At 46.5% G+C, this 22,426-nt stretch overlaps 1 protein-coding gene across 1 annotated transcript in view; it reads left to right on the forward strand.

The window, feature by feature from the left end:
- LOC120025770 (retinoic acid receptor RXR-alpha-A) overlaps positions 1-22,426 on the forward strand; it is a 156,838-nt gene that overhangs the window by 71,932 nt on the left and 62,480 nt on the right. Inside the window, exon 3 of the mRNA XM_038970409.1 lies at positions 15,969-16,207. Coding sequence (XP_038826337.1) covers positions 15,969-16,207 — 239 coding nt within the window. The remainder of the gene's footprint in view (positions 1-15,968; positions 16,208-22,426) is intronic.

The following is a 22,426-nucleotide window of genomic DNA, read 5'->3' on the forward strand; positions in this document are numbered from 1 at the left end:
CAGTCATCTGCTTTGATGTCTGGCGTGAAGCAGTCATCTGCTTTGATGTCTGGTGTGAAGCAGTCATCTGCTTTGATGTCTGGTGTGAAGCAGTCATCTGCTTTGATGTCTGGTGTGAAGCAGTCATCTGCTTTGATGTCTGGCGTGAAGCAGTCATCTGCTTTGATGTCTGGCGTGAAGCAGTCATCTGCTTTGATGTCTGGCGTGAAGCAGTCATCTGCTTTGATATCTGGCGTGAAGCAGTCATCTGCTTTGATGTCTGGTGAATGGCTGGACGAGGTCCTGGTGTTTTTGTGGCCAGTGTCTGTTGGACAGGCCTTACGCCTTGTCCTCTGACTTAGTATGTGTACGCTGAAACCTCAGTACGCTTCTGCTAGCCAAATATTCATATCCATGGTGTTCTATATTGTGTGTGTGAGAGACAGACATGGGTTTGGGGATCATCCTTCTATAGAACGACTGTATTTTATGATTCTGCTTATTTGTTTTGGAATCACGACTGCCCCCCTCCACAGTTCCCGTCCCCTTTATCGCCCCCCCTCCTGGGTTTTATGTTGTTGTTTGTTTTCTGAGAGTTGACTGGAAGATCCAAAGTACACATTCAATATAACATAGCCCCCCCCCCCCCCCCGTGAGGCTTGTGTGTTCCCCCTGGCTTGCAAGGCCTCTTCCTGCAGCACGTAGACACATAGTTTCCCAGAGAAGCCCCCACCTCAGCTCCAACCCCCACTCAGTCCCGCCCCTGGGGTCTCGACTAGAGGACTGCAGTCTCTGTGTTTCTGGGGAGGGCTGGGGCCACCTTGCTGCTCTGCTCCAGCACAGAACAGGGCCAAGAGCCAGATCATTCTACATTTGGGTTTCATTACACAGAGCCCCAGCACTGCACAGCCCAGAACAAAATAATAATAATCAGGAAAAAAATATTTGAAAAAAATATTTCAAAGGCTTGTTATATGGTCAATAAATTCAGGCTTTCCACTGAAACGGCTCCTATGCTTTGTTAGTTTTTCCAAACTGAAATGGGAACCAGCTTCTTTTGTCTGTCTTGACGCAGATTCAAAAGGATCTGTTATCCTAAATGACATGGAAACATACCCATGTATGTCATGTGACATGTGTCAGAGAGAAATTACCGTTTTTATGGCCCATGATAATATCTCCCTCAAATCTCCATGTGGAGTGATGCGTAGAAACAACTGCTTTTGACAGAGGCCAAGGGCAGAATGCACACACACACACACACACACACACACACACACACACACACACACACACACACACACACACACACACACACACACACACATATACACACACACACACACACACACACACACACACACACACACACACACACACACACACACACACACACACACACACACACACACACACACACACACACACACACACACACACACACACACACACACACACACTCAAATCCACACATATACACACACCAAGATACACCTTTCAAAGTTTCCCGTATGTGATCCATTTTTACAGATACTGAGGCCAAGTCTCTTGCTATCATTACCATGTATTACCATCATCAGATGTATTCACAACCCCTCTCTGAGTACTTCTAGTGGAACAGGACGGCCTCGCTACAGAAATAGCCAGTCGCCAGGCCCTGAAAAACCCGCCACAGAGGCACAGAACAGCAGATAACTACTGCTAGATTCCTCAGTGTGGTGTGACCAGTAGAACGAATGGCCAGCCTGTTTTTGCTCTGCAATAATTGTTATAATGAATCACTGTGGTCTGATGGTTTTACGAAGCCTCAGTCCTACCCATACATGGTTTCAGGCTGCATAGCAAGCTAGTCTAAGCTTTTCTGTTCCCTCTCTCGGTCTAATTGCCGAGGCTTGAGTGGCGACTAAATGGACCCTGTGGTTTTCCACTGAAGAGTTCTTCAGGCCTGGGGAAACCACAGGTCCTGACCACCACACTCCCCTCACACCTCGTAAAAGCAGGGGCTGCTGGTCCCCAGCTACCCTGCAGGGTGATGCACAACTGAGCTCCTCAGGCCAAGACTTCTGCAGCTCACCCTACTGGGGCCTCAGTCTACATAGCTGCTCATAACGACACATTTTATGATGACCATTGAAAGTGAGAATGAATGTGACTGGCAGTTCTGAACCATTTGTAAATTGTAGTTCAAATCAAATCAAATTGTCTTTGTCACATGCGCCGAATACAACAGGTGTAGACCTTACAGTGAAATGCTTACTTACAAGCTCTTAGTTATAATCTACATCTAGCCTGTTGCTTTTTGATATCAAACTGTGTGCGTGTGTGTTTTGGCAACGAGACGGGTAGATAAGGCTCGCAGCTGTGATTTGAGCTCCAGTTCTTGCATCCAATTTCAAAGGGCAAACAAAAGCGGAAGCTCAGCATTGAATCATAGCTTCCTGAATGCCTCTATTCACCGTGGTTACTAAAAACCATATTACAGAGAACACACAAATAGTCCTTGCAATGAGCAGCTCTTACTGCCATGTGACCACGTTGAGAAACCTACAGTGCTGTAATCAGAGCTGTGCCATGTCCTCCTGATTAAAGCAAACCTGTAATACAGAAAATAAGCTGGACTATCTTCTTAATAATAGTAGGTGATCCACGGCGGAGCCGATTACAGGCTCTCACGGCTCCGACGTAATATTCCATCTACGGAATCCAAGCGCTGTTTTTCTCTCAGAGCCTGTGCCCCATCCGGAGCTGCTCTGTTTTGTGTAAGAGCAGGGCTTCCTACCTAGCGCTAGCTGTTAACGCCATTTTAACGTAGCGCCGCACTGCCGCTGACAAAGTAATGAGGCTTCAGAGAGCCAGAGGAGTTCGGGATGGCCGAGCGGCCGGGCGGCAGCAGATGTAGTTATCTTCTCCAGGGAGGACTCCACAGGTTGTCCTGCTTCAGTAATTACCTTTCCATGTCCTGTCTCGCTCCCGCTCTGATCAACCCCACCATTGTCAGACAGACACAGCTCTGGAGGAGAGGAGAGTGGTAGAGCTTGGGGGCTGGGATGCTGCCTCTCTCTCTCTCTCTCTCTCTCTCTGATGTAGAAGTAAGCATGTGCCGCCGTAGCTTGATGAGTGTTATTCTCAGGCTGTCACACAAAGGGCTCATTGCTGCTGCTGAAAGGCTCAAAGGGACTCGGGGAGCTATGAGAGTTGGCTGTAATGGAGTTCTCTGACAAGCAGGTAAATACTAAGATGGATTTGGACTAAAATGGAAAGAGTGTGTGTGTTTGTGTGTGGCTGAGCTGCCCACCAGAGCCCACCTGTCTGGATTTCAACTTCTGTCCGTGTATTGGCCTGGCCATGAAGATGACAGGAGTGTGTGACTAGCCATACAGTAATACTGAGATCCCATGGACTCACCCATGGAGATAGGAGCAGTGATATGATAGAGATGTCAGGAACACCGTCATGCTACATGCAACTGAGCATGTCCACAAGCCCATTTACTAATGCATGCTGTTTTTATCAATATTGTGCCGGGGTCATTCAGAGAATCACTCCATCAGGTGCCAATCAAACTCCCTGCCTTTTGGCTGCTCTCCAAACTCCTCTAAATCAATGTCACTGAAGAGAGAGCTCTCCAGAAGAGATCAGCCCCTGTGGCAGCCAGGCACACTGGATGGAGAGTGTAGTGTAGTGCTGCCTGGCCTGGCCCAGCTCTGCTCTGCTCTGAGCAGCATCTGCTATTTTGTTCCCCAGCTAGCGCTGCTGCTGGTGGGGCTGGCTGGGTGGGTGGGTGGCGCTGGCTCACAGGGGGAGACAGCATATCACCTCGGAGTTAAAGATAACAATTAGACCATATCAGTGGATCACAGTGTTGGCAGCAAGGCCACCGTTAGCGATGGCACCGGTAATTTGCAGCTTATCTGGCACTTAGCCGTGGCTAACCGCGCCTCCATCACCTCTCCAGCCACTTCAGAGTCAACCAGGCCGCTCTGCTCGCTCTCTCACAGCCAGAGGAAAGAATCTTTCATCCCACTGACAGAACAACCATGGGGAGAGGAACGGGAGAGAGGGAGAGAGTTAAATCATTAATGAAGTCGGTTGTGTCAGTGGGGGAAAAAAGACTGAGGTTATGTCAACATTCCGTATCAAATGATGGTCGTTAGCGGCCCACATACAGAGATGGTATGGGTGGCCTATTTGAGTTCCTTTCAGCCACTTATCCAGCATTGAAGTTTTTTTGTCGTGTCTTTTCTTTTTTTCACAGTACATGTTGGTTCGCAGATGGGATAGGGGCCTTGTCAGACAGTAAAAGCAGAGTTGAGGAGAGGAGAATAATACCTTCATTTAGGCTTCCCGGAGTCTCCCACAACAGTTGCCGTTCTGCTGTCGGATCGCATCTCATCTCGTCATGACTGCCGGAGAAAACAATGGCCCTCATCCTGAGCTCCCAACCACCCTTACCCCCCAGTGTGGTGAGGTCACCCCCCACCCACACCTACCCCCCAGTGTGGTGAGGCCCCCACCCACACCTACCCCCCAGTGTGGTGAGGTCACCCCCCACCCACACCTAACCCCCAGTGTGGTGAGGCCCCCACCCACACCTACCCCCCAGTGTGGTGAGGCCCCCACCCACACCTACCCCCCAGTGTGGTGAGGTCACCCCCCACCCACACCTAACCCCCAGTGTGGTGAGGTCACCCACCACCCACACCTACCCCCCAGTGTGGTGAGGCCCCCACCCACACCTACCCCCCAGTGTGGTGAGGTCACCCCCCACCCACACCTACCCCCCAGTGTGGTGAGGCCCCCACCCACACCTACCCCCCAGTGTGGTGAGGTCACCCCCCACCCACACCTAACCCCCAGTGTGGTGAGGTCACCCACCACCCACACCTACCCCCCAGTGTGGTGAGGCCCCCACCCACACCTACCCCCCAGTGTGGCGAGGTCACCCCCCACCCACACCTAACCCCCAGTGTGGTGAGGTCACCCCCCACCCACACCTACCCCCCAGTGTGGTGAGGCCCCGACCCAAACCTACCCCCCAGTGTGGTGAGGCCCCCACCCACACCTACCCCCCAGTGTGGTGAGGTCACCCCCCACCCATACCTACCCCCCAGTGTGGTGAGGCCCCCACCCATACCTACCCCCCAGTGTGGTGAGGCCCCCACCCATACCTACCCCCCAGTGTGGTGAGGCCCCCACCCACACCTACCCCCCAGTGTGGTGAGGTCACCCCCCACCCATACCTACCCCCCAGTGTGGTGAGGCCCCCACCCACACCTACCCCCAGTGTGGTGAGGTCACCCCCACCCACCCCTACCCCCCAGTGTGGTGAGGTCACCCCACAACCACCCCCCAGTGTGGTGAGGTCACCCCCCACCCACACCCACCCCCCAGTGTGGTGAGGTCATAGGACTTAGAGTCGACAGTGCTGCTGGAAGGAAGCACAGAGAGTGGGGTTTGTAAGCATGGACTTGTATTCTACTCTCATGGAGTTGTATTCTACTCTCATGGAGTTGTATTCTACTCTCATGGAGTTGTATTCTACTCTCATGGAGTAGTATCCTACTCTCATGGAGTTGTATCCTACTCTCATGGAGTTGTATTCTACTCTCATGGAGTAGTATCCTACTCTCATGGAGTTGTATTCTACTCTCTTGGAGTTGTATTCTACTCTCATGGAGTTGTATTCTACTCTCATGGAGTTGCATCCTACTCTCTTGGAGTTGTATTCTACTCTCATGGAGTTGTATCCTACTCTCATGGAGTTGCATCCTACTCTCATGGAGTAGTATCTTTCTCTCATGGAGTTGTATTCTACTCTCGGTCCCAACACTCTTGACCAGTACTATTTTTGTTGTTGATTATTATATTGTACAGGTGTTTTTGAGGGAGGCCCAGGGTCCTCTTATGCCCAGGGTCCTTACCATAACACCCCACACTATGTCTAACTGCTCTTTGTGAGTTGACAGATGAATGGAGAGAGTCTGTTCTTGGAGTTTTGCCATGCCTCGTCACGTGATCCTCCTCCATGGCTACCCACTGGGCACAGGAAACAACGCTGATTCAACCAGTGTGTGCCCAGTGGGTAGGCTTACTTCCCCTGTTGGCTGGACCTTAGCCCCCCTATCCTGTCTTCCCAGCTCTCCCCTGCCACACAGTAAACACACCAGGCTGTAATATTTACTCTGACTGTTAAAACTGTGTGGACCAGATTAGCCTGTTTCTACAAACCCAGAGAAAGAGTCTCCCTGATTAATGAGTAAACACGTGAACACACTCACACTCACACACACAATTTATCCTGCATTGAGAAATTCAGAATAATAAGCAGTGCAGTAGTTCAGTTATTGATAAAGAGTGTGAGGAGGATCGTAATGAAAGTATGATATTGTCACTCAGGAGAATATGGTGGTCTGGCACTATTCTGGCCAAGCATCCTGAATTCCCCTATTTGTGGCAGACACAACACCAGAAGTAGTTTCTTGCCATTTCTCTGCTGAATCAGAGGTAAAGTAGGTAAAGCACTCCAATGAAGTTATATTTTTGGGCCTTGGGTTTATGCAACGGTGGCGTGGGTCTGTTGGGCAGGTGTTATTTTTTCCCCCTCCTTCCAGAACCTCCCTGAGAAATGCTAATGACGGCTGTTTCATCCTCACTGCTGCAGCTGCCTGCACAGGGCTGCCTCTCCTACATTCATCCTACCTCCAAACATCTCTGTGAATAATACATTTTGCGTGGAGCTTTTAAGAGGGATGTGGCGGCACAAGGCTGCGTCAACAAGAAAGCCCAAACTTCAGCGCTGGTTTATTAACATAGCCACTGTAATGATGGCGGACAACGTGTGAGTGATTCACCAGGAGGATGGAAGCTTTAACATGGCTCCCGTTGGTGTTGGGGCTGAGCACGTGGCTGTGAAAATCGGTGAAATTATCGCTTTTTTCCTGGACTGTTTCTCAGCAATGGCATCATTTCTAGAGTGGGCCGCTGCCAAGAGCGCAGCATGGAAAAGCCATTGTGCATAGGCTCTGAGACTGAACCCTGCTAAGGCGGCATACGGCTCCAAGGCTCATCTCCATACCAGTCTTATGCTTCTTGGAGATGTCTTTATGACATTGTTATGGCTCTAGAGAGGTCTATGGGTCGGCATTTGCTGTATGTATTTCAATGTCAGAGTGAAGTGACTGGAGAGAGTGGCGTGTGGTGGGCATTGACGTTGAGTCATCCTGGGACTGCAGGAAGGAGGATTGCATCATGGAAACTAGACGTCTGTGTTGTTCAGGGATTTCAGAGACTCTCTTTTCACTTCATCCCCCCTCTCTCCCCCACATCCTCCAACCAAATCCTCCTCGGTGACGCTGGCTAGTTGAATTATGTAGGGGGGCAGTTGGAGAGAGAGATGAGAGAGGCGCTGGGAACAGACTGTGTTCCCTAGGTTCTCTCTGTTTGAGTCTGGTTCGGGGGTGTTCTTATTCCTAATGCAGGACCACCTGGTTGTGGCACTTTAACACAGAGCTGATGGTCTTGCGGTGCCTTAAGAACCCATCCTAGATCCCATCTTTGCCACCAACACACACAGCTCTGAAAGCACATGGCCAAGCGGGTCGTCAGTTACTGACTCACCGGTCCCCTGTGTTGAAACTAATAATCCCTGGTCTTTTGAAACTGAACAACAGCCCTATGTTTAAACACCAGTACAGACTAACAGGATCCAACCTATTGAGTGTCTCTTCACAGAACTCTTGGAGCACAGACTCGGCTTTGTAAGAATGGGCTTGTGAGCCAATGAGGATGGTTTGGGCTTGGTTTTATTATGCTCTCTGCCTCAGAGGAATGCAAAGTGGCTTTGTTCTCCATGCATGATGATGATGTAACTGTTCCATAGAGATAAACTAAACGTCAACCTTCTGTGGCTCAGTTGTACTCTCAACCATCCAGAACACACACACACACAGAGAGAGAGAGAGAGAGAGAGAGAGAGAGAGAGAGAGAGAGAGAGAGAGAGAGAGAGAGAGAGAGAGAGAGAGAGAGAGAGAGAGAGAGAGAGAGAGAGAGAGAGAGAGAGAGAGAGAGAGAGAGAGAGAGAGAGAGAGAGAGAGAGAGAGAGGACAGTTAATAAATGAACCCAATTTCTTTTCAAGTGCAGACATTAGTCATGCAGTCAGGTCTCTGGCAGTCTTCCACTGCTGTGTGAGGTCCTGGGCCGTGCTTCTAAGGAGGCTCTCCTCTCCTTCCTTCCTTCCCTCCCTCCTTTCCTCCCTCCCTTCCTTCATGTCTCTGGGGGTGTGCTCCCCTGACATTCACCCCCCCCCCCCCCCCCGTTTATCTCTGGGACACCCCCCACCCCACTCCCCTTCCCAGCCTGCTCCCAGTGCGACTCCTGTATAGTGTCAGGCCTCCTGTTACAGAATGAGAATACTGAGAGCCACCAACATCTTCCGTCTCAGCTCCTATCACATCCTATAAAAAAAATTATGCAGTAACACATCAGCTGAAGGAGAGGACTTGGTTGGTTTCTACAAAGACATCACACATACGTAGGGAGGGAAGAAGGGGGAAAGCACAAGGGAGAGTCCTGCCCGTGTGGAGGGTTTAGTGTTGAACTCTGCCGGCGCCTGCCTTTGAGATGGGCCCTAATTTGCTCATTTGTATCTGTCAGTTGTGCTTTTGTGTGCCCAGCAGCTTGGGCCAATCAACAGCCTGGGACAGGCAGGCAAGGCTGAAAGCCTCTCAGAATAAGAGAACTCAAACACTTTTATTCCCCATCAAAACATGAGTCAACCTTTTGTATTGGCACAGAGGGGACCTGGATGCCTGCCACACATGTTTTGGATGCTGCCACCGTTTCCCCCCCACTCCCTCCCTCATCTCCAGCTTTCTTTTACACTCTCTTATCTAATCTTGTGAGCATATTTATGTGTGGTGCAGGTAGTACAAACAGTTGCTGGAGCTTGCCCTGTTTCCTTAGAGGGCATGTAAAACATGTTTCACTTTCTAGCCCAACAGGTCGGGACAAAAACGAGAGTGTGAAAGACAAAATGAGCTGGAATGAAAGCATAGTGAGCTGCTAGTAGAGGGCTAGTAGAGGGCTAGTAGAGCTGGGAGGAGCTACAGGTAGTCATAGCTGATACAGGTTCAATAGACCCAGTAGTAGCAGGGTAGAAGCACCATATATATTGATTTGATTCTTCCTGCTGCCTTTTAAGAGGAGTATGAAAGTGGTCAGCTCAGCAGTGTCACTGTAATCATGGTGTCAGAGACTGTAGTTGTGGTAGTACCCCCCCCCCCCCCCCCCCCCCCCCCCCCCCCCCCCCCCCGGCTGTCTCCTCTCCCACCAGCTGTGCGATTAGAGCCAGAGCCCGTTTCATCCATCTATAATCCTGCTCTGGTATCCCCCCCCCCACACACACACACATACAGCACAATGTAACCATTTATAGTAAATGAGGTTAACGAAACTAAATGGAGTCATACACTTAGGACTAAACACAGAATCAACCTGATGCAAAGCAAGGTCAGCACTCAGCAGCCATACAGTCATGTTCTTTAGTCCTCCTGCGCTGGTCTCTTCAATGAGCCCTGGTCCCCTGATGACAGCCAGAGAGAGAGAAAAAGGCTTGAGCTGCCCCACCTCTTGGCTCTCTCACATCAACCTGAGGGTGGGCCTGCCTGCCTCAACCTGGGCCTCCTCTCCTCTCTCTGTCAGCTAGCCTGCAACCCCCCCGCTGAAGCCCCACAATGACAGACTGGCAGCCCTAATACCACAGCCTGCTTTATCTCCCTGAATTAAAACCCAATTGGAGGATGGATTTGGGGAAGTGCTGGCTCAGGCAGAGCTTTTTTAGGAATTGGGCTGATTTTATTTTAGGAAGAAAATGTAATTATGAGGACGGAAACACTTGAACATCATCAGTCCGAGGATTCATTCTAGAACTGATATACATGGAGATTAGTTGGCCATTTATTAAATGGCTTTGTGTTTGTTTGGGACTGGATAGGGCCGCCCCTCCCTCCCAGCCTGTGTGCGTGTAACTGTGAGGTAGTGGCGTGTTTGCAGGAAGTGCTCGTGAGGAGAGCAGGACGCAGGGGAAGTGTTTGGCTTGGCTGAGCAGACAACCTGGCTGCTGCTAGGAAGCCTGCTGATCAGGAGAGACCGAGGGGCACAAAGCCTCCCCACCATGTCCCCCTGTCACTGAGGAAGTAACTACAATACACACACACATACACACACACCGGCCTGTGATGTCAGTGAGACAAAGCTCTGCTGGAGAACGCTCCCAACTGGACTTGTTGTTATTCTCAACTGTCACCTATTGAGCAATCCATCAGTTTTATTTTGCTGCGCATAAAACGGAGGAATTCAGACCCTTATGGAACATGGCAGGATGGATGAGACCTGCTCTCAATCACTGCATAATGCCTCCAGGTCTCCAGCATGGAAATTGGAGTGTCACAAACACATTTGTTTGTGGAAAGTTCTTATTGAAGGTGCACTGAAAGCCAGCTTATGTTGTTAGCCACCTTGACAAGGTAGGTAGCAGAGGAAGAGGCATGAAGGAGAAAGGAAGAGAGAGAATGAGAGAACGGAAATAAGATTTGAGAGAAAGAGAGATATGCAGCGTGAGAGGGGGTGAGAGAGAGAGTGTGTGTGTGAGAGAGAGAGACAGAGAGATGGATTCTACAATTACACTGAATGAACTACAGAACAAAAGGTATGTGGTGTTGATGGTATCCTCAATGAAATGATCAAATTTACAGACCACAAATTCCAATTAGCTATACTTAAACTTTTTAACGTCATCCCCAATATTCGGAACCAAGGACTGATCACCCCAATCTATAAAATTGACAAATTTGACCCCAATAAATACCATGGGATATGCGTCAACAGCAACCTTGGGAAAATCCTCTGCATTATCATTAACAGCAGACGCATACATTTCCTCAGTGATAACAATGTACTGAGCAAATGTCTGATTGTCTTTTTACCAAATTACCGTACTACAGACCATGTATTCACCGTGCACACCCAAATTGACAAAGAAACAAACCAAAACAAAGGCAAAGTCTTCTCATGCTTTGTTGATTTCAAAAAATCATTTGGCATGAGGGTCTTGTAACGGCTTTCTTCCTGGGATGAATGAGAGGACCAAAATGCAGCGCAGTTAGTGTTCAACATTTTTAATCAGCAGATAAACGGTGAACATTAACCCATAACAAAAGTGAAAGCCGAGACAGTCCTATCTGGTGCAGAACACAAACACAGAGACAGGAAACAACCACCCACAATCCCCAACACAAAACAAGCCACCTATATATGATTCTCAATCAGGGACAACGATTGACAGCTGTCTCTGATTGAGAACCATATTAGGCTGAACACAGAAACAGACGAACTAGACACACAACATAGAATTCCCACCCAGCTCACGTCCTGACCAACACTAAACAAGCAAAACACATAAGAACTCTGGTCAGGACGTTACAGGTCTGCTGTACAAATTGATGGAAAGTGGTGTTGGGGAAAAAACATACGACATTATAAAAGCCATGTAGACAATCAACAAGTGTGCGGTTAAAATTGGCAAAAAACACACACATTTCTTTCCACAGGGCCGTAGGATGAGACAGGGATGCAGCTTAAGCCCCACCCTCTTCAACATATATATCAACGAATTGACGAGGACACTAGAACAGTTTTCAGCACCCGGCCTCACCCTACTAGAATCTGAAGTCAAATGTCTACTGTTTGCTGATGATCTGGTGCTTCTGTCGCCAACCAAGGAGGGCCTACAGCAGCACCTAGATCTTCTGCACAGATTCTGCGAGACCTGGGGCCTGACAGCAAAAATAATAAATAATGGTTGTCCAAAAAAGGTCCAGTCGCCAGGACCACAAATACAAATTCCATCTAGATACCGTTGCCCTAGAGCACACAAAAAACGATGCATAGCTCGGCCTAAAGATCAGCACTACAGATAACTTCCACAAAGTTGTGAATGAGCTGAAAGACAACGGAAGAAGGGCCTTCTATGCCAACAAAAGGAACATAAAATTCGACATACCAATTAGGATCTGGCAAAAAATACTTGAATCATTTATAGTGAGGTCTGGGGTCCGCACACCAACCAAGAATTCACAAAATGGGACAAACACCAAATTGAGACTCTGCATGCAGAATTCTAGAAAAATATCCCCCGTGTACAACATAAAACACCAAATAATGCATGCAGAGCAGAATTAGGCCGATACCCACTAATGATCAAAATCCAGAAAATATTCTACAAAGAATTCTATAAATTCTTCAATTCTACAAACACGTAAAAGGAAGCGATTCCCAAACCTTCCATAACAAAGCCATCACCTACAAAGAGATGAACCTGGAGGAGAGTCCCCTAAGCAAGCTGGTCCTGGGGCTCTGTTCACAAACACAAACAGACCCCACAGAGCCCCAGGACAGCAACACAATTAGACCCAACCAAATCATGAAAAAATAAAAAGATAATTACTTGACACATTAATGACCACTGTGACTGACCTAAACTTAAGGAAAGCTTTGACTATGTACAGACTCAGTGAGCATAGCCTTGCTATTGAGAAACGCCGCCGTTGGCAGACCTGACTCTCAAAAGAAGACAGGCTATGTGCACACTTCCCACAAAATTAGGTGGAAAATGAGCTGCACTTCCTAACCTCCTGCCAAATGTATGTGTTAAGGCTGTGTAAGGGAGGCGAAGTCAGGTGCAGGAGAGCAGGGTAGAGTAAACAGGTACACTTTTATTCCGTTCAATAATAGGCACAAAAAAATGACATAAGTGCCCAAAAACACGGAACATAAATGATAAAAGTATCGCGCGTGAACATACACCGTTAACAATGAACAATTACACACAAAGACATGATGGGGAACAGAGGACTAAATACATGTAGATTGATTGGGGAATGAAAACCAGGTGTGTATGGAACAAGACAAAACAAATGGACATATGAAAAATGGAGCGGCGATGGCTAGAAAGCCGGTGTCGTCGATCGCCGAACGCCGCCCGAACAAGGAGAGGAGCCGACTTCGGCGGAAGTCGTGACAGTATGACCATATTGGAGACACATATTTCCCTCAGATTACACAGATCAACAAATAATTCTAAAACAAATCCAATTTTGATAAACTCCCATATCAACTGGGTGAAATACCACAGTGTGCCATCACAGCGCAAGATTGGTGACCTGTTGCCACAAGAAAAAGGCAACCATTGAAGAACAAACACCATTGTAAATACAACCCATATTTAGTCGGAAGGGTACATACACCTTAGCCAAATACATTTAATCCTAGTAAATATTCCCTGTTTTAGGTCAGAAAGGAACACCACTTTATTTTAAGAATGTGAAATGTCAGAATAATGTCAGAACAGCTTTTATTTCTTTCATTACATTCCCAGTGGGTCAGAAGTTTACGTACACTCAATTAGTATTTGGTAGCATTGCCTTTAAATTGTTTAACTTGGGTCAAACGTGTCGGGTAGCCTTCCACAAGCGTCCCACAATAAGTTGGGTGAATTTTGTCCCATTCCTCCTGACAACTGAGTCAGGTTTGTAGGCCTCTTTGCTCGCACACGCTTTTTCAGTTCTGCCCACACATTTCTATAGGATTGAGGTCAGGGCTTTGTGATGGCCACTCCAACACCTTGACTTTGTTGTCCTTAAGCCATTTTGCCACAACTTTGGAAGTATGCTTGGGGTCATTATCCATTTGGAAGACCTATTTGCGACCAAGCTTTAACTTCCTGACTGATGTCTTGAGATGTTGCTTCAGTATATTCACATAATTTTCCTGCCCCATGATGCCATCTATTTTGTGAAGTGCACCAGTCCCTCCTGCAGCAAAGCACCCCCACAACATGATGCTGCCACCCCCGTGCTTCACGGTTAGGATGGTGTTCTTCGGCTTGCAAGCCTCCCTCTTTTTCCTCCAAACATAACGATGGTCATTATGGCCAAACAGTTCTATTGTTGTTTCATCAGACCAGAGGACATTTCTCCAAAAAGTACGATCTTTGTCCCCATGTGTAGTTGCAAACCGTAGTCTGGCTTTTTTATGGCAGTTTTGGAGCAGTGGCTTCTTCCTTGCTGAGCGGCCTTTCAGGTTATGTCGATATAGGACTCGTTTTACTGTAGACATAGATACTTTTGTACCTGTTTCCTCCAGCATCTTCACAAGGTCTTTTGCTGTTCTGGGATTGATTTGCACTTTTCGCACCAAAGTACGTTCATCTCTAGGAGACAGAATGCTTCTCCTTCCTGAGCGGTATGACGGCTGCGTGGTCCCATGATGTTTATACTTGCGTACTATTTTTTGTACAGATGAACGTTGTACCTTCAGGCATTTGGAAATTTCTCCCAAGGATGAACCAGACTTGTGGAGGTCTACAATTTTATTCCTGAGGTCTTGGCTGATTTGTTTTGATTTTCCCATGATGTCAAGCAAAGAGGCACTGACTTTGAATGTAGACCTTGAAATACATCCAGAGGTCCACCTCCAATTGACTCAAATTAAGCCATGACATCATTTTCTGGAATTTTCCAAGCTGTTTAAAGGTACAGTCAACTTAGTGAAGGTAAACTTCTGACCCACTGGAATTGTGATACAGTGAAATAATCTGTCTGTAAACAATTGTTGGAAAAATTACTTATGTCATGCGTAAAATAGATGTCCTATCTGACTTGCCAAAACTATAATTTGTTAACAAGACAATTGTGGAGTGGTTGAAAAAAGAGTTTTAATGACTCCAACCTAAGTGTATGTAAACTTCCGACTTCAAATGTATGTTTATTTATTTTCCCTTTTGTACTTTAACTATTTGCACATAATATGACATTTGAAATGTTGGAACTTTTGTGAGTGTTAGGTTTACTGTTAATTTGTGTTGTTTATTTCACTTGTGTTTATTATCTACTTCACTTGCTTTGGCAATGTTAACATATGTATCCCATGCCAATAAGGTGCTCTTGAATTGAATTGAATTGAGACACACACACACAGAGAGTGACACACACACACACACACACACACACAGATTGACACTCACACAGAGAGAGACATACACAGAGAGAGAGAGAGAGAGAGACACACACACACGCACAGAGAGAGACACACACAGAGAGAGAGAGAGAGACACACAAAGAGAGAGAGAGAAACAGAGAGAGAGAGAGACACACAGAGAGAGAGACACACACAGAGAGAGTGAGAGAGAGGGACACAGAGAGAGTGAGAGAGAGGGACACAGAGAGAGTGAGAGAGAGGGACACGGAGAGAGGGACCTTTGAATAACACAGTGGGAGCAAAGGAAGGCTCTCTCTAGTGAAGAACCTTTAGAGTGGGATAGCTTTCACCTGGATTTACCTGGTCAGTCTATGTCAGGGAAAGAGCAGGTGTTCATAATATTTTGTGTACTCAGTGTATGTCTGTCTGTCGTCCTCCAGCCCTGCAGAGCAGAGCTCAAGTTCAGCTGTGATGTGAAAAGGTCAGGGTCAGGGTTGTGGCTCTGGGCTGCAGGTTGTGTCTCTGTCTCTGCAGACAGCCAAAGGAGGCGCTGAGGCGTGAGGTTTAGGTGGGCAGGGAGAAGCATAACAAGCTGTGACTGTGCAGATTGCTGCTATATGGACCATGAAGTAGATTAGATGGGATTGGTTGTGTAATTTTCAGGCACCAAGCCTTTAGATGGCTACACTCAGCTGTCCACAATTATAATGCAAGGTGTCTTTCATCACATCCAGTGTAATGTATGGGGCATAATAGATCCTAAAGTTATAGGCTTTTACTGCAAGTTAATACCGCTAGACAGTTGTGGTAATGATTAATATAACAGACTGCTCTCGTTGAGAGTACATTGAAAATAATGTTGCTAATGATGCTGCTGATGATGCTGATGTTGATAACCCCGAAAATACGTCTTAATGACGCTGCTTATTCTGACACATTTTCTTCTCTTGTGTAGATTCATCAGGCCAGGTGACCTCGTCTCCCCTGGGCTCTCCCACGTCCCACCGGGGCATGCACCCATCCCTGCTCAGCCCGTCCTCCATGGGGCCCTCGGGCTCCCTGCACTCTCCCATCAGCACCCTGAGTTCTCCCATGAACGGCCTGGGCTCGCCATTCTCTGTCATCAGCTCCCCCATGGGCCCACACTCCATGTCCTCGCCCGGCATGGGCTACGGCCCCAGTGTCAGCCCCCAGGTAAGGCCTGTCATAGATCCACACACACAAACACATACACACTCACACTCATACCTGTATAACAAACACACACACATCACAGATGTTGCAGACAAGCACACAGGTGCAAGCACACAGATGCCGGTCACACACACTTGCCTGACCAACCCGAAGACAACCGTAAATCAACTGCCCTAGTACTGGGCCCTGTGGTGCATGGGGGGCTCTTCCGTGACCCTTTCTTTTTCACAGTTTGATACTTAAGCTCTGTCCCTCACTCTTCTCCCTCTCTGACCTAATCTCTTCAATCTCTCACCCCATCCTGCTCTCTTCCACTTTTTCTCACCCTACTTCCCTCTCTCTTCCCAGCTATCGGGCTCCTTCCTCCTTTTCTCTCTCTGACCGTCTCTCTCTCGGTCTCTCTCTCTGTCTGTCTCCTATCTCTCTCTCCTTCCCTCTGTCCCACCCTCTCTCTCTTCTGTTCCATCAATAAGCACCCCAGTTTCTATGGTGGTGAAAAAAAGCATAATTAAGACATCAAAGCTTCCCGTGGCCCAGTTTCCTTTCAAAGCCAAATCTAAAAACGTTTCCCCAAAATGCAGTAACAGCCTTTTTGTGTTTGCTAATAATTGTGTTAAATAGGGAGTCAGCGATGCGCTGTTATTGGAATGGTTTTCCCTGGCTTTTGCGCTCCTAACCAAAGCGTCCCATATGTAATAGAGTTAAGTGTGGATTAAGGGCACTTTCTGAGAGAGAACCCAATTCTGCATTCTTCTTCCATTGCTAGAAAGAAAGCCCCACCTCCCCTTCCTCTCCTCCTCCGCTTCTTAATTCCTGTGCTTTCATCTGCAATGTGGACTCGATCCTGCCTTTTCAATATGCAGGTTGAATATAATGTTTGGTACAGTAGCAACGGCTACTGTTGGTTTTGCTCGGATCCGTGTACGTTTCAAGGTCTGTAAGAGAAGGTTTGAGTTATATGTTCTCCGGGATGATTCAGCGCCAACATGCACTCACCTCTTTCAGTCAGAGATGAACTCAATGAAACTCACAACTGGAAAATCTTGGGTGGAGGGACAGTTGCTGGTAGGTGGTGAGGGTGGAAGATGGTAATTGGTGAGGGTTGGATCTGACTAGTAGCTGGCTGACTAGAGAGGATGGTGGCTGACTGGTAAGGGTGGTGGCTACAGTTGGTTAGAGAGAGAGTTGTGAGATGACTGGTAGCTGGTGAATGTCTACAGTTAATTAGAGAGGGTTGTTGGAGGGTTAAAGGTGCCGTGGCCCTGCGGTCACGAGGCACAGCTTCTCTGATGGAAGGTGATTTGAGTCAGACGGCAGATGCCTCTTGCTCTTAACACTCGGCTGACTGGCGGTTTTCAGGAGCAGTCGGGCGGAACGAGTTCGCCACTCTCTGTGCCCTCTTGTATTTAACCTCCCAGGATCCGCAACACGATACCCCACCTGCAATGACCTCCCACACACACATACAGTACACTGGACACACACAAACACAGGCACACGTGCACACAATTTAGAGACTTCCCTACCTCACGCACACATTCATATTTATACATACAGTGCCCAGAGGGACGTGGCATGGGAAAGGACATGAACTGCTTTTCTTTTGTCAACCATCTTGTATTCTAGCCATCAAACCACATGTAGAAGATCAACCTGTCCTTAAGACTAGCCACATCTTACATTTATCAGTCAGTCCAACTTGCAGATCAGAACCAGAACCAAGGCAAACTTAGTGGCTGACTGGCTCTGGACCTCGAGCTGAGGTCTTATTTAGTCTTTTTTAGCGACACCAGTTTGGTATGTCTGTGCTTAGACTGACATTCATTCTGTGAGCCGGGTTTTTGCACTGTATATTGTTTAAGATTAAAATATCGTCTGCATTGTTCCTAGGGAGAACATTCCTCACTTAGTCGAAACTGATACCTTTTCTTTCTTTCTCTCCATGTCTTTCTTTCTTTAAGTGTTTTTTTCTCTATTATTACGGTCTTTTGTGGGATTATCCCCCCTTTCTGGTATGTTCTGGGAGACATTTCTTGGGGAGGTAGGTTGGGGGGAGCGCCAGACCACAGCCTTGCCCGTAAGAAATTGTCCAGTCCTGTTCTGAGTTTGGGCCTCTGACGCTCCAGCCATCACTCTATCACAGCCACCACAGATTACCCAGGACTGGAACTAATTTTACACTTCCAATGACAATAGACAATGCTGTCTGGCTGTCATTTCTGCTGAAAGGGATCCTCTGTCCTCAGTTAGAGCTGAAACCAGTGGCAGATACCGAGTGCTTTCCGTTTCATTAAATACTCCTGTTTCTGTCTCTCCAACCTCTGCTGTTCCACTCCAAAAAGTCTGGGACATACAGGCCCACAACTCTTAACATAAAGCCTGTTGTGTGTGTTTCTGGAGCTGAGGCCATACTAATGCTAAAAAGGTGTCAATGTTTTACAAGAAATAGAATGCTCTTTATAACGTATAAATTTGCTTGAGGTGATGTCATGCACCCGTTTTGGTACATCTTGTTTAGGTAAGGGTCGCTAGGAGACTGGGGCAAAACACACTGCTATAATATAGTATATATGGAGTGGGGGAGAGCAGAATGGACTGCAGCCCCTTCCTGTGTGGGAGTAATAAAGCTCCACTCCAATGTGCTGGTCTTTGATGAGAGCTGGTTTAGGCACCAGCCACGCTCTATGACATCATGGGGACATGGTCCTAATGGGCACACAATGGAGCCATGTGGAGAGTCCCAGGAGAGCAGTTACCATCACCCATGCTATGTCAATCACACCAAATGGGCAGGCCAATATGTTTTTACCCAAAGTCATCTCTAGGTAGCAATTACCTGAGCTTTTCTGCTTCTCGCCATGCGCTTACAGCGTAATGGCACCTACGTATGTAGTTTACATGCAGTCCGTATCCAGACAAATATGTTACCCCATTGCATACCTGGTCCAGATTTACAGAGTCACAGAGCACAGGGATTGAGTTGAACCCCTAAACCAGATTCAGTGTACATGCATGATAATGCGTCTACCTCCTGCATATGAAGGGCCTCAGTGAAGGCCAGCTGTGTTTGAGGGAGGCTACTCTGAGGGGAAGAAACCACAACACCGGGGTTTGATTTCACACACTGGCCCCCGAGGCCCCTCTAACTGAAATGCCTCGGGGGGCAACACATTTATTTTAAACCTACCCAAAAGGCCGCTGAGGGCTTAATTTGCATCTGGTGGTATGGTCTTTACAACTTAAAACTGCAAAGACAGTCTGACCCTACGCGCACGCACACACACACACACACACACACACACACACACACACACACACACACACACACACACACACACACACACACACACACACACACACACACACACACACACACACACAAACTCTGCAAACCCAAAATGAGTCACTACAGCACCCACAACACACACATACACTACTCCACATACCTTAAATGGTTCTTAAAGTGAATGCTTATATGCACCTAAAATAAACATATATAAGCTGCTCTTAAAAACCATTCAACCAGACCAAATTTAAAGAACTGTGGTCTGTAACTAGGAGTGGGTGGAATAGACTAGGATACAGGAGTCAACTAGGAGACTAGGATACAGGAGTCAACAAGGAGACTAGGTTACAGGAGTCAAGCTCTGGCTTTGTCTCAGACTGTTTCATACAGGATCTAATGAAGAAAACAACAAGTCAAGCAGCAAATCGAGCTTCCAACAGATTGTTTTCAGCAGCGATGTGTCCAGACTAGGGCTGTGGCAGTCATTACATTTTGTCAGCCGGTTATTGTCATGCAAATAACATAAACACGTTTCGCATCTCCTGGCTTTCACCCTAGTCTACAAGCCGCTGATGCAGACCATTGGAACATATACGTTTTAAAAAGCCTAATAAATCCATTTAATATAGCCTACACCATCACAATAAATCCATTTAATATAGCCTACACCATCACAATAAATCCATAATTTATTTTAGACAAGTCTAAAGAAACATGATATGAAGAAAATGTAGTCTATTTCAGAAGAACAGAATAGCATACTCTGAGTTAACCTTATGTTAGGCCCTGATCTGGCTACGTCATATGGCTGTGGGCTAAACTAGTTCATTTAGCAGTCAAAATGTGCTTAGAATTCTGTAGCATTATTTTATATTATTTTATAGTATGAAGAATACAATTGAACATAGCTGAGTAAAATAGAAAAGATATGTTCTCCAAATGATTTCTGAAGGAGTGTGCACATTCACATTCTGTGTTGAGCGGTTAATAAAGAATCAGATCCTCCTATATGCTTAATTTAGAGTAATTTATGCAACTTCAGTTGTTCTACAAATGATGGGCTTTATGTTTTGATATTTAATACATTCTAAGGTTGCATGATGCGACTCTAATGACGATTTGAAAAAAGTTGCATGAAAGGCATGAGCTCTGCTCTGTTTCTTCACACTTCATCAGTCTCTCATTCACAATTTGACATGCACTTGATAATATTCTCACCCATCAGACTATTCTTAATTTAATCTGCTCTTTACATATAGCCTATGGGTGGATAATTTGTATTTTTTGTAATGTTTTTAATATGCATCCATAGGCAGCACACCCATAAGGAAAGAGGAAGCTAAGCTTTCCCTAAAGTCAATTTAATTAAATAGACAAAATTATAAATCTTAATTTGCCTACTCCTGTCTATACAGAAATACATGAAATCATTTGTAAAAGGCTACTAAGGCATCATTTGGCCACAGAGGATCATTAGCTCCTTGTTTTGAATCTTATTGTCTACGGTCAGAAGGAAAGACAGCGCACGCAATTTGGGCAGATTATTGTTGAGTTGTGACTGTGTGTCTGAGAGGCCAAGCCAGGCATATCGCAATATTTCAAAATACAATCGTGGGAAAACAGTGGTTATTGCTGTAAAGAGAAGACAATGAAAAGACGATGAAAAGACAAATTCTGAACTTAATTGAGCGAATAACAGTATAGCCTATCTTATTGGCACCACTGGAGAGCATGGGAAATATCCCTGGTGAGTGCGCACTGCACATATTCACTATTTATCATTGTTGGTTGGGTCAGTGCTACTTAAAAGTTCGTTTTTTTACAATAATTTCCTCCTCCAGTTTAGATGGATGTCAAATTGTATGTGTGCCTTCCGTTCTTGTAGGTCTAGTATATGGACATCGTCGTTTTTATTGATCTGTTTGTCAGTGTCAGCAGAGTAGGCTACCGTTATTTGTCGTATTAAAAAAGATTCTGCTAATGTCTCCAGTTGTATAAAGTGTAGTAGAATTGCATGAAATGTGTTTATGAAAGGCCACGTTTTTCCCATACAAAGAAAGAAGAACCGTAGCTGATGTAGCCCAGGTCTACTCTACGCAATATGCGCTCAGCCATGCATTGAACAGTATTTTTTTGCGAACAGTGATTGAGTTATATTATTAGCCTAAATTATGACTATCCAATCTACTCATCATCACATTAGAAATAGTAGGCCGTCTTACGTATGTCTGCAAATGCGATGATGCATGGAATGCTTTATTATGTAGTTGCGTTTTTATGGTGAAAATGATCTTGTCCAAACTTGAAACTCACACGCAGCCTATGTTTACCATGTTTTAAAGTGGATTCATGTGTTTTCTTTTCAGAATTGAGCAAAGAACATAGCAGCACAAGTTAGCTGGGTTCCTCTTTTAATTAAATAGTGGCCAGTCAAAACTCTTTTTTCACATGTGATTGCACAATGACTGGGCTTATAAAAACACGTTTCACTAGGCTCTGTAGGCTATGTGCTCTGTAGGCTATCTGCTCTGTAGGCTATGTGCTCTGTAGACTATGTGCTCTATAGACTATCTGCTCTGTAGGCTATGTGCTCTGTAGGCTATGTGCTCTATAGACTATCTGCTCTGTAGGCTTTGTGCTCTGTAGGCTATCTGCTCTGTAGGCTATGTGCTCTGTGGGCTATGTGCTCTATAGACTATGTGCTCTGTAGGCTATGTGCTCTGTAGGCTATCTTCCCTGTAGGCTATGTGCTCTATAGGCGTTGTGCTCTGTAGACTATCTGCTCTGTAGGCTATGTGCTCTGTAGGCTATGTGCTCTATAGGCTATCTGCTCTGTAGGCTTTGTGCTCTGTAGGCTATGTGCTCTATAGACTATCTGCTCTGTAGGCTATGTGCTCTGTAGGCTATGTGCTCTATAGACTATGTGCTCTGTA

The sequence above is a fragment of the Salvelinus namaycush genome, chromosome 31 (assembly GCF_016432855.1).
Source record: "Salvelinus namaycush isolate Seneca chromosome 31, SaNama_1.0, whole genome shotgun sequence".
Lineage (NCBI taxonomy): Eukaryota > Metazoa > Chordata > Actinopteri > Salmoniformes > Salmonidae > Salvelinus > Salvelinus namaycush.